This window comes from Gadus macrocephalus, chromosome 7 (genome assembly GCF_031168955.1).
Source record: "Gadus macrocephalus chromosome 7, ASM3116895v1".
In the NCBI taxonomy this organism is placed as follows: Eukaryota; Metazoa; Chordata; class Actinopteri; order Gadiformes; family Gadidae; genus Gadus; species Gadus macrocephalus.
In genome coordinates this window covers 9,980,701-9,994,268 of record NC_082388.1, presented here as the reverse complement: position 1 = coordinate 9,994,268, position 13,568 = coordinate 9,980,701, and the positions used below count along the sequence as shown (strand labels likewise).

Here is a 13,568-nt window from a genome sequence, read left to right as displayed (position 1 = left end):
CTCCAATGTCAGTCTGTTATTGGTCTACTCCATTACCGCAGTACTCCTGTTCTCTTTCTTCCTCTTCTTGACTGTCCTCTTCACCTTTCATCCCTCCCACTTCAAGGTGTTGCTGCTCCTACTCGTGCCCTTGGTGGTGGGAGTGCTGTTCATGATGGTGGAAGGTGGGTAAGCCTACTGGCAGGGAGCCCACATCCACAATGAGACTTGTTCTGGTTGAAGGTCAAACTTACATTCAGTAAATATTTTAGACCAGACTAGTGCGAGTGTATGTGTGTGTGTGTGTGTGTGTGTCTCTCTCTCTCTCTCTCTCTCTCTCTCTCTCTCTCTCTTTCTCTCTCTCTGTCTCTCTCTCTTTTTGTCTCTCTCTCTCTCTCTCTCTCTTTCTCTCTCTCTGTCTCTCTCTCTTTTTGTCTCTCTTCCAGGCCCAACTACTCCAGATGACATCCCCATCAGGCCCGCTGGCCGACGTTTCAAGTCTCTCTCTCTCTCTCTCTCTCTCTCTCTCTCTCTCTCTCTCTCTCTCTCTCTCTCTCTCTCTCTCTCTCTCTCTGACTCTATATCAATCCATTTCCTTATCCATCCATCTCTCTCAAGGGTTTGAGTTATGATTCCATCTCTGTGGGGGTCTCTTAAAGTTGTTGACGGGGGGCGAAGAGACCGTACCGGCCTTGCGCTGAGTTGTTGAAAAGTAAGTCGTAAATAAGCCCCTTCAGGTCGAAGCAAGACACCTCCGTTTCACGTCGGTGTCTGGTTCGCCCAGTCCGGGCTTATTTTCCCGATAATGACCGACGTTCTTATTATCCCTTACTTAACGTCAATATTACTCTGTATGTGGAAGGGAAAATAGCTTTATTTGTAATTACAATATTATGCTGCTGTATTTTCAGAGCCCCCCACAATTATTTGAGTTTGCTGCTTTCATGGGAGCCAGACCTCTCTCTATGGGAGCTCAGCTCCCACTGGCTCCCACCTAACTCAAACCCTGTCTCTCTCTCCAATTCTCTTTTGCAGATCACATTGCCTTTTTGCGCTGGTTGTGCTTGTTTCTGCTCTTGTTTCATCACACAGACATATGCTAATGCAGGATAGCCTACATTGACATCCAATTATCAGAAGCATGCTCTCTTGTGCTATGAATCTAAGAATTAGAAATGACTAATTTCTAATTCTTAGATTCAGATCTAATAACAAAAATAACATAAGACAGGCTGCTGTTCAGTTTTAGGATGCAAACCCATGGTTTGCCACAAAACATAGCCTCTCTTTTGACCCAACACATTGTTGTACTACGATTCTGGTTCACAGAAACAATAGAATCTTTTAAATCCACAAAGCATCAATATTTTAATGAAAGCTGATCTATTGGCTGCCATCACAGATGTTTTAATATAACGAATTGTTTTGTTTTCAAAGACGGAATAGATGAGCCTGCTCATGTCACTGATAAAGCGTGGATGAACTGAACACTGAAGTCTATGTGCTTCGCGCTAAGATTTAGTAGATTCCGTGGGCCTGATATTAGATGAGGGCAAAAAAATTTAGTTACATATCAGCTTTTTTTAAGTTCAATAGGGATGCTTGGGGGTGAATACATCACAAGTACGTTTATTGAACAGAGTTTGTTTTAAATTAAGTTTGATTCTAACCAAAAATCTTTAATTAAACAAAGTAGAAATATATATATATTTAAAAGAAAACATTTTTAAAAAGTAAGCTATGAAAAAAAGAAAGTGCATGTAGAGCACAATCTGTATTTCTCTCTCTCTCCATTACTTTCCGATACACGGACGGACTCCACCACGGATAATTACAAACTGCGGCCACAATATTTAGCAGCGAGGACAAGAAAAGTTGTAGAATGTTGTAGAACTTAACTTGTGTAATTCTTAGATGAGGGTCCATTTCCAGTATCCCTTTCAGCAAATCTAAAAATGCCTTAAAGGCCATCTTCATCTTCCTCTTGATATTCTACTGAATTTAGAAACAATGTCAATTGAATGACGCTTAAAGCCACATCTTAATTCTGTAATATTTCAGTCATTTGTACACTACTATTTGACAATCTACCAACGATGTCATCAAGGGAGCTGAAGTATTCTTTATCCTCCTCCGTATCAGATTTGTTGTAACGATCCTCTGGAGTCTAAAACCACAAATGTTCAAATATATTATACTGGTATAAAAAAAAACTGCCATCATTTCATGCAGTTTTTTTTTCATGATAAATAGCTTGAGGCTCCAGCCATGATTTAGAGAGCCCTGATTCTTGGTGAAATACAAGTTGGTCACCATCATCTAACAGGTGCTCAGATCGTAGGCCATTTGTATCCATGATGCCGGCCAGCTGGAGAGACAACACAGAAACCCATTAGCCTACATTATAAAAGACGGATCTACAAAGCTCTAAAGACTTTAGAGTGATGTGTTCCCACTGTAAGGGGATGTCTGGTGGTTAAGTCACACTGACCTGCTACTCTTTATCGATTCAACTACCAAAAACAAGGAGGCATCACAGGGCTTTCTATCATGTTTCCTCAGTACTATATGAGACATTGTACACTTTGACATTTTACATGAGTAACATTAACAGTAAAATGAAAACCCACAACAACTGAGGGTCTGACTATGCCTTGGTAGAACTCACCTGAATTGCGGGGCCTGTATGGTATTAGCAAAGTCTAAATCGGAGATTGGGAAGACCAACCCATAGTCAATCAGTTTGACATTTCGCTTTTGGTTCGGCTGATAGGCAATCATGATGTTGTCGCCTATAAACTCGATGTGGATTATTCTGATGACCTTTGACGCTGCGAAGGCGACTGCAAACTGCGCTTACAAAGGCTTGAATAAGGATTAGTGTTTTTCCACATTCATAATTAATATCAATGATTGTCATCGCTGCTGTTTACAAATACCCACACGTATTAGAGAAATACAATATGTAGATGTTGATTGAAACTAATTTCCAGAGGGCTCAGAGGTTGAATCTGTATAGCATTGATGTTATAAAGAAGGCTGGTGGTTCCTGTGAACTAAGTGCTCAGGCCTCTGCACATAGGCACACAAAATATTTCCATCAGAGAGTGCATGGATTACCTCCTTTGGCTAGAAGCTAATGTTGTGGCTAACAGTTTAAGATATTGAGAGACAATAGGCTGCTTTAAGGGCCCCATACTGCATACCGGAAGTTGAGCGAAGGGTGTTAAAAGACTTCCGTGAGGCACATTCAACAGTAGAAATGCGACTGTAGCCTACTACTGGTTAATTACAGACAACCAAACTCTACTGGAAGAACCATGTGTCTCCAAAGTCCCACGCATGTGGCAACTGGCTCCCTGACAGGTGCAGGTGAAGGAGAATGTCAAGCTGATGGTGTTTGTTGTCAATCTAACTATTTCTGAGTACCCTGAAATCAGGGTCTTTTGTTTAGAAATGTTGGTGTTAACTAACGGCAAAAAAGGCCAAAAGACTCAAGGCACATAAGATGGCTTTGTACGTATGGCATGGCCAGGCTTGTCTTCTTATTTGTGCTCCTCAGAGGCAGTGCATTCTGATTAGCATTACATCATGGCATTACAGCCCAGCCCATAATAACACAATGTAACAGTCTTTTGGGGAATTAAGTGTCTATGTAGCTCCGGCAATGTCAACATTGGGATCACCCGCCCGAAACGACTCTGTCAAACTGAAGCAGGGACTGGGGGATCCAACTGAGGGTCCCAAAGAGCCTCGTTCCGGCGTGGGGGAAAAGCCAACGGACAGCCCCGCCGTGGGGGGCGAGCCAACCCAACAGGTTGATCTATCGCCAGGTGGGCTGGCTCGAGGCGGTCCACGGAAACGTTATCCGGGTTACCACCAACATCCCCCACGAAAGCCTCCTCCCCAGCCTCAAGGACCCGAATTGGAACATCATAGGGAGGGATTTTGCCCTCGCTGGGAAATATGGCAGATGAATATGTACCCAGCTGTCTGAAGGGTGGGCGGGATGTGAAACTGGGAGACCGTGCTGTGATGTGGGGGCGGGAGCGAGAACCCTGATGTTGTCCAGGAGCGCGGCCCGGCACCCCGGTGTCGGGCAGCAGAACAGGCGGCCGTTGCGTTAGGGACGAAATCCTCAGGTACTAGCAGGGGCTGCCCATCAACCAGCTCAGGGGATCAGGACAGAAGGATCTTTTTGGGGGCCGGTCCTGAGACTCAACATGACCAACGGGGGCCCAACCTTCATCCTTGAAGCTGGCTCGGAGCCTCAACGGAGCGATGGAAGGAACTGTTTGCACAACCCGTTGCCTGTGGATGATATGCGGTGTTGCAGTGCAGCTTCACCCCCAGGCCCCTAGCGATTGCGTTCCAGACCTCAGATGTTAACTTGGGGCCCACTGGCTAAGGAGACGTCGAAATGGGCGCCAAAACCCAAGGGCCTATGAACGCCAGAATCACCAACCAACTCTGCGGGAGTTGTTGCCGACAGTGGAACGGCCTCCAGCAATCGGGTCTTTCTGTCAGTCATAGTGAGGAGGTAAGTGAACCTGAAGAAGGGAGGAAGAGGTCCCACCAGGTCCACATTAACATGGGCAATCCTCCTTTTGGGAAATTAGATATGTGCCAGTGGGGCTTTGGTGTGGCGATGCACCTTCAAGCATTGACACACCATACCAGTATTAGCCCTATTTTTGTGTCCGTGTCAGATTAAACTAGCTGCCACCAGCCTTTGAGATGGCTTCCTGTCAATGTGGGACAGGCCATTAATGGCGTCTCCATACCTGTTGTCTCCACCAGTCGGGTGCGACAGTGCTTTGGAATGCATTGAAGTGCTTGTTTAATCTCTCTTCAACACTCATTGAGTGTTGAACATTGCATCACTAACCCCTTTGTCACAACAGTGACAAACACTTGAAGGGGGGTTTACCATTATTACCGAATGTTTCAGTCTAATGGTGAATTATACCAGTGACTATGTTGCGACCGCCACAGTACCACCTAACTATCTTTCATTGACAAGTAGTTGAAACAAAACAACCAGGTGATGCACCTTCACAGGTGAGAGAGAGCCTCCTATTAGCACGTAAACATTTTAGCGGTGGAGGTGACGGAGGTCTTATTTAATGCACAGTCCGACAGGGTGAGGGTGGCCATCAATTAAACTCGAAGCAACAGGATTCCTGATAGACGGAAGGACTCCTTCACCACGAGACACTCCTCCACCCCGAAACAATTTCTCGCTTGAGCAACTAAAACACTCTGTTGGCAAGTCTGCGGCAGGAGAGTTATAGGGTTCTTTATATTCTTTGGCGTACGAGAAGTGTCTTCAAACCACATATGAACAGGCGCTACACAGTTTTAATGATGGCCCCTGTCTGGGAGGATAATTGCCATTGATCTTAAGTCGCAGAGTGGGGTTAATTGTAGCTCTGTGTTAGGTTAGCGTTCTATAAATGGTAACTTAAATAGCCTGATGAACCCACACCACAGCAAGGAGAAGTGGAGGATAATAACAAACACTTAATATTTTCAGCAGATTCAGGCCAATTAGAAATGTTATCTAATATTTGGCAGATTTGATACTGATGGGTGTAAAGCCCTACTGGAGTGTGGTGGAGGCATTTTCATAAGCAAACAAAGATGGCTGCGGCTAATGTTTCAAAAGTTACGTTGCTAACCCTTTGGGTCTATCCCTTCCAGAGGCATTTTGGTCGGTTCCCACATTTTCCAACACAAAGAGTATTGTGTTGAGCAATGTGGGACACGTTATAACATACTAATGCTGAGATGGGGTCAATTTTTTTTTTATACATTTTTCAAACTTCGCCTTGCACTGGCTTAAACCAGTTATAGTCTCATTTCCTTTTCTTTGTGTAGTTTCCATCATATTTTTCTTTATCTGCATAGCTTGTGACTTTGTGGTGCCTCATAATGTACAATGTCAGCAGCAGGCAGCAGAGACGGTGACAGGTTAACCTGCACTTGACCCACATATGCACAGTTTGATTCAAATCAAGCACAGCCCCATCTTGACAATCTTGCCTTTTTTCTTCCCAGTCATTGTATGAATTAAACGAAAATGGAGAGATTTCCAATGATTTAAAAATGATTCTACAGATTTCACAATATATAGCGTTGTTTAAAATGACAATTTGTCTTGAAGCTGAGGCAGATACCATTGTCTATTTAATTTTTACTGTTATTTATTCTCCCTTTTGTGCTGGGTAATAAACAAAAGCTCAATATAACTGTTTTAAAGTCTTCAGCCATCACACTATCTTTAAATGAGAACAAACTCAATCAAACACATTTATGAAACACCCTTTAATATAACCTTTTGAACATGAGAAAGTTTGAAAAATGTATCACAGAAGATAAACATCTGCCACTGCCATCAATAAATGTCATCCTATTTGGTGGCCGAAGGCGGTCAGAAAAGCTAATTTTCGTCTAGACCAAATTTGGCTAATGAATGCAATACACGTACACCAGACTGCCATCAAATCATCAAGTTCAAAGTTAGCGGCCCCATTTGGGGGAAAGAATAGCGCCTTCCCATTTGGAGAGAAACTGGAAAATGCTGAAAGCGGTTGTGTTGCAGGTTGTAAAACGAATATATAGATGTATGGATATTTGTAGATGTCCGGATAATCAAACATGTGTAGATGTCAAATAATGTTCGGCCCCTGTGTCGGGTCATCGATCCAATAAGGGAGAAGGATGACTGCTGACCGATCACCTTTAATTTATTAAGGTATCACAAACACTCAGGTTCAGGCAAAGTAGAAATAAACGTTCAAACTTATCAAAGTTGTAATCCAAACACATGTCAAATTGCATTGACAAAGGGGCATCACGTTTTTGCAAAGTAACCCTATATACAGGTCTTGTGTATTCCTACAAAAAGTCTGAATAACACAAATTGACTTTTCTAAAGAAAATAAATACATGTAAGTGTATGCCCTCATGATAAGGCATAAGCAATTCAGGCACTTTTTCTTAACTCTACCGTCATCTATTTTATCTACTTGTTTACAGCTTAATTTCTCTTAGGCCTTTAATGAAATGCATTTTAATTGGTAGCACATTAGTTCTTATCTATTGACACAAACACGATTCCTCTCAATCTCACCATAGTAAGATATCTCAGATATAAGCTTAAGAAAGTAGGCCTTGAAAGTTTGTGAAATTCATCGAGAGGTAACTATCCCGTTAGTGTTTTACTTTGTTCAACAAACCACTACATCCTTTTTTGCAATGGCAGGCTGTTACTTCCTGACAGTATGACCAAAAACACACACACACACACCCACACGCACACGCACACACACACACACACACACACACACACACACACACACACACACACACACACACACACACACACACACACACACACACACACACACACAGAGTGGCTCCTTTTCAGAGGAGCATGATTATTTGATGACTGAGGATTCCAGTTTCGCGACAAGCCTTTTGCTAATACGATCCAACGGTGAATAATTGAACAACCCACCGGCTCTTGACGCGGCTGCCCTGAAACACAGGGTCCTCCCGGGGTTAGTAAAGCATAGAAGGGGCAGAGGACCACGTTTGCTCCCTATTCACTGCCGCCTCGTCCCTATACCTCTCGTATACATCATCCTGAGCGGTTCATTCCCTGACAAACCCCTTCTATCATCGCACACCTCTGTCCTGAGTGCAAGGATCTATTGGTTAATCCATCGGTCCATCCGTCCTCTCGCACTGTCTCCCCCATTGCCTTGACCTCATTCCGTCCCCAGGAGGAAGCTTCTTCCCCGGCGGCTGAGCTCAGAGGTCCCCCCCTGAGAGACGACATGGAGGAGATCCAGAGGCAGCTGACTCAGCGGTATGAAGGCGCCAAGCAGAGGAAGGTGAGTGGGTTGGACATTATATTGAAAGCATTTAGAAGAAAAAGGTTGGTGGAACAGACTCTGCTAAAAGGAAACCTGCCAGGTCTGTGTGCATATCAGCCTGAGATACAGGTCATTTGAAAATACATTGTGTGCATGTGATTAATTCACTCTTGATTGCTAATTGGATTTACACACTGATTTGATACAAAAACTAATTGGAAAGCTTTTGGATGTAATTTTTTTGTAAAAACTGCACAAATTGCAATGCATTTCAAAGCATTGAATATTGTTCTGAGAATAATACCAGCCATTTTTTCTTTTGATGGGGTTTTTCGAAACTTTGTTGCTGTGTTTGTATTTCAATCTGTTATTGCACATTAATAACACACATTAAAAATTGTCATGGTGACAAAATAAGTTTCACTGAGGCGACTGAAACCTGAGTTGAGACTAAGTTAAGTTAATATTATAACATCTAAATATTCAACTGCTGAATGTGAAACATTTCTCTTCAACACAAGTTTTACTATATTTGTCAGGGTTAAGTGGTAAAAGCAACACAGTGGGGGTCTCCCAGGAGTCTGGGAGCCATTGAGCTAATGGCATGTTTGGATATATGAATCCCTCATGCATATATGCACATCCCTCATGTTTATATTTAGAGGGAGCACATTTGGCGTGGCATCGTTTCACAGGGACGAGACACCAGGTGAAAGTAGTTTCCCCTCAGACAGTCCTCTTAAAACGTGGACTTCAAAACGCCCAGTGCTTGGAACAAAACCACACAGACATAGACAGCAGAGAGAGAGAGCTCTGCCAACGATACAGAAATAGCCCTAGCTTTGAGCCCCCCCCCCGCCCCCCCCCCCCCCCCCCCCTCACTGTCCTACCCCTCAACACCTCATCCTGCCACCACCAGGTCTTCACAGGAAAATAAATAAATAAATAAAGAATAGACAAAAGTAGAACTAGTTCGGGTGTGAAACAAACATCCACGCTCCGTCCAAGTTCCAAACAGTACAAGTCCTGGGTACAGAAGAAGTAACCCTCCCTGGAGCCAGCTACGTTGGAGACAACCATCTGGCTCTGCTCATCAGCCTCGCCCATGGGTGCAATTAATGAGTGGAATCAGCTGGCTGGGAAAAAAACAACAACCAAACACCGAAAGAAGGATGAGCATCGATAAAGCGCAGAGGGCAGAACCGTGTGCTCCGCGGCGCCCCACAGGTGCGGTTCAAGCTGGCGTCGTCGTACAGCGGCCGCGTGCTGAAGCACGTGTACGAGGACGGCCAGGAGGTGGACAGCCCCGAGGAGAAGTACCCCCACAGCTTCCTCCGCCGCAAGCTCCCCCCCAGCCACCTGGAGCTGGAGCAGCTGTGCGGCTTCCAGGAGCCCCCCCCCGAGGACCCGCCGGGTGAGCCCTTCAGCGCGCGCCGCAACGCTAGGCTACGCTAGGCTCTGAGCCATACCCTGCATGCTATACCTTAAGGTTGGGGTTTGCTTGTATAGTTTGGGGTTGTGCATGCATGTGTGTGTGTGTGTGTGTGTGTGTGTGTGTGTGTGTGTGTGTGTCTCTGTGTGGGGTCCTCTGTGTGTGTGCTTATCAGTTTATGCGTGTGTGTGTGTGTGTGTGGGGGAAGGGGGGTGCTCTGTGTGGTTTTGTACGTGTGTCTGTGTATGTGTGTGTGTGGGGGCGAGGGGGGTCCTCTGTGTGGTTTTGTATGTATGTGTGTGTGTGTGTGTGTGTGTGTGTGTGTGTGTGTGTGTGTGTGGGGGGGGGGGGGCAGGGGTTCTGTGTGTGTGTGTATGTGTGGGCTTACCTGTCTTACATAACACCTTCAACCTGTGCCTTTTTTGACTGCCACCATCACTTTTGCTCCAGTATGAAAAATGATAACAACAATAATGAACGAAAAAAACATCCATCAGTTGGTTCTTTCAAAGGCAGAGACACGACTTCTCCCTAACATGTGTTTTGGGGTTTACTTCATAAATGTTCATGAGTGAATTTAGAACAAAACTAATTAAAATCGAATCTCTAACTTAATTGATTTTAAAACTACCACCGTCACGGCGTCGTTTGTTGTGCTGTTCTGACGTGTGTCCTGTGTGTCTTTGTGCAGGTGTGTACCCTCCCACCGGGGTGATCGCCCAGCGCATCAACGTCTACCGGGGGATGGCTGGCTACAAGCCTGCTGTGTCCCAGGGCGACGGGACGCAGGGGGACCCCGATGTGAGGCCGTCCGTCAGTGTGTCTGCGCCCTGAGTTTGTGGCCGGCTCTGGAGATATGGATTAGCAATATGCAAATCCATATCCTATAACAAATAGGAATGTAGAGCAGACCCTATGAATGTAATAACGTACCTCCTTTTTGTCAGGTGAAGCGTGAGCAGGATGGCTTTGTGCTTTCAGCCTCATTTAGTTTCATGGAATACAACAAAAATATTATTTTAATTTGCGATTATGTGTTTGGCAACAATCATAGATGTATCAACGATTTGGCATAATGAAGCAAAAAAAGTTGTTTATTCAAATTGACTAAATAGACTGATAAATAATATTCCAAACCACCAGACATATAATTTTTATTGCAGGGCGGTTACAGCATCTTCATTATTCCAGCGAGTGAAGGATACATCGATGGCTCCTTGCGGTTCTGTCTCTCGTATGGTTTATTCTCTTAACAAAGTGCCGGAAGGCTAGGGCTTCGTATAACTATATTCTGGACATGAATTCTATCAAGGACTTTTCATTCCTTGCGGTATGTAGTATGGATTTCATGTTCACTAGGTCAGCATTGCTACTGGCCAGCCGCACGACGGCTGAAGATTATATTCAGGAAATCATCATTGTCTTGCTGAATAAGGACTTTTCTGTGGTCGTAAAGATTGGCTTTTCATGAATCAATATTGCCCTTCTCATGCGTCCATATTCTTTATATCACATGCAAAGCATCACAAACAGGGACGGACGTGGGCCAAAAAAATGTCCCGGGGTTAAGGCTCGCTGTGGGCCAGTCGACGGCAGGCCCACAGCGAGCTCATGCTCTCTGCTCCTTCTGTGTACGGCCGCCGTCAGAGTCCAGTTCTGATCGGCTGTTTTGGAATCTTCCAGTCTGTCACAAATCAGGCTTTAGATGAACCACCTGGAGTCTGATCAGAGGGCTGGACATCCTAATTGGACGGTACATACGATGACATGGTAGGAGGATCCTAGGTGACCTCAAAGCACCGGGGTGTTAAGATGGTGTATAAAGGACCCCCCCCCCCCCCCCTCTCTCAGTCCTCAGTGCTGGACTTTGGCAAGATCATCATCTACACCAGCAACCTGCGCATCATCCGGGCCCCCCGGCAGAGGACCCCGGAAACGGCCCCTCAGAGTAGCCCCGAGGCGCCACCGAGACGGGGCGGGGCCGGCCCGGAGCCCCGCCCCCACAGCAGCAGCAGGAGGAGGAGATCCAGGAGGTCTCCGTCGTCTCCCCGCGACGGGGGGGAGACGGAGAGGGGGAAGGAGAGAGGGAAGGAGAGGGGGAAGGAGAGGGGGAAGGAGAGAGGGAAGGAGAGAGGGAAGGAGAGGGGGAAGCCATTAGGCGACGCTGACGACAAGGTAATGGTCCCTGACGATGTCGCCAAGGTTACGCTACACACACACACACACACACACACACACACACACACACACACACACACACACACACACACACACACACACACACACACACACACACACACACACACACACACACACACACACACACACACACACACACGCGCTTGTTGCTTGCTTTGTTTCCTTTCATCTGCTCCCTCCTCTCCCCGGTCTCTCCTGAACTCGTCCTCTCTCTCCGTCTCTTTCTGTCTCTTGACCAGATCTCCATTCCCCCCCCTTGTTGGACTCTGCTTCCTGAATGGTTTAGTCCGGGGAGTGACTGAGTGCCAGACGGCTGGGTTGCGGGGTATTGTTCAGCGACGAGAACAGGACATTTTGTCCCCACGGGGAGGCGCACAGGGGAATAGGCTTGGGATGTGTATGTGCATGTGTTTAGTTAAATGTGTGAATGCATGTTTGTGTGCATGTGTTAATGTAAATGTGTGTGTTTTTGAGATTGTGTGGGTGTGTGTGTGTGTGTGTCTCCGCGGGTGTGTGTGTGTGTGTGTAGTTGTGTGTGTCTGTGCAGGTGTGCATGCATGTTTGTGTAGCTCTGTGTTTATGTGTGAGAGAGCGTACTTTTAGCAGTGGTTAAGCGGGTGAATGACCAGTATAATGTTGATTAACGACCATTAAATGGGATCCTCCTGTTTTTAATTAAACGTGTAAGCACAGGAGTGCAGTACATAATCAAGTGTTTAGTCTCTATCAGCCTACCCTCATATCACTTTTCATTGCCAGTTTTGTTGAACATTTAGAAAACAGCAAACACTCTGATTTGATGGAAGTCAGCCATCCAAGAAAAGACACAAATATGTTATATGAAGATACATGCACAACATCCCGGCTGGCTGAGATTCAGCATTCTCCACCCGGGCCGCAAGAGATCAATACTTTGCCAAGGTAGACATTGCCCTCTCCGAGCCACTAAAACAATCACCTTCTTATCAGAATGACACCGGTGTCATCCTGAGGTCTGTGTGTGTGAGTGTGTGTTCTTGTGTTTCCCTTTCTCACTCTCCTACTCTTTCTGGTTTCAAGGCAGTCACTCCTCGCTAAACGTGCATCCCACCACCACCCTTCCCCTCCAAACACCCCCACTCACCTCCGTACACCAGCACCACCATCCCCTCCAGCCCACCCCTTCTGTCCTCACCTTGGTCCTTTTCCACCTCTATGTTTGCCTGCCTCTCTCTACCCCTCTCTCTCTTTCTCTCTCATTTAGGAGAGTCATCTATCACCACTATTTTATTCTCTTTCTTTTCTTGATACTTGGCACGGCCCCCCACACACCCACACACACACACACTCCCACACACGCCTCCGTTGGCGGATGCGGTTCTGTTCACCTTCTTCCTACCGTCCTCACCTCTCCTGTTATATTCTCATGTTCTGCCGCCTCAGAGGAAGTGCGCTAGAGATGAAGAGAGGTTTACGGAAAGAGACGGAGAGAGTTTTCAGGGCGCTCAGGCCTGTTAGCTGTTTTCTCCATCCTACTCATCTCCTAGTGGGGTCCTCTCTGTTCTGGGATCGCCATCCCCCTGCGTTCTGCTGCCAGCAGCCGTGGCCCGGTGAGGTTCTCATGTCTTCGGCCCCTATTCTTGGTCTGATATTTTAGTTCAGTTTGCCTCCAGCCTGGGCTTTCTTTTTAAAAATCATTCCAACCACCAAGGTTATGTATGCTGTTTGTGGAGTGAAGGATACGTGACTATCTGTTTTCTATCTTTCTATCCATCCACCAGGCTAATGTCAATTTATTTATCTATCTGTCTGTCTGTCTTTCTATCCGTCTTTCTTTCTGTCTGTCTGCCATTGTGTCATGCTGCCATTTCAACAAACAAAGGCTATCAAAGATAGCAATAGAAAGACTGGTTGAGTGTATTTCCCTAAGCCCTGCTTGCAATCAAATATGTTTTCAGATGTTCTCCTGTGTACCATTTAAACGTGTGCTGTCTAGTGCTCACCCCTCCATCATGTTTCATTTGTTCAAATGATAAGACATTGTTGAAAGACACTTAAAATGATCCTCTTCTGATAGCTTCTTCCACTCTTTATTC

General features: G+C 45.7%; 1 protein-coding gene across 1 annotated transcript; it reads left to right on the top strand.

The window, feature by feature from the left end:
- The first annotated feature begins 7,548 nt into the window (after positions 1-7,548).
- LOC132461380 (glutaredoxin domain-containing cysteine-rich protein 2) lies at positions 7,549-12,532 on the top strand. The gene is made up of 5 exons (XM_060056473.1): positions 7,549-7,880; positions 9,090-9,276; positions 9,986-10,095; positions 11,146-11,469; positions 11,733-12,532. Exons 1-5 carry the CDS (start codon positions 7,824-7,826, stop codon positions 11,793-11,795), a joined length of 741 nt encoding a protein of 246 aa, XP_059912456.1. The 5' UTR covers positions 7,549-7,823; the 3' UTR covers positions 11,796-12,532.
- The last annotated feature ends 1,036 nt before the right edge of the window (positions 12,533-13,568 follow it).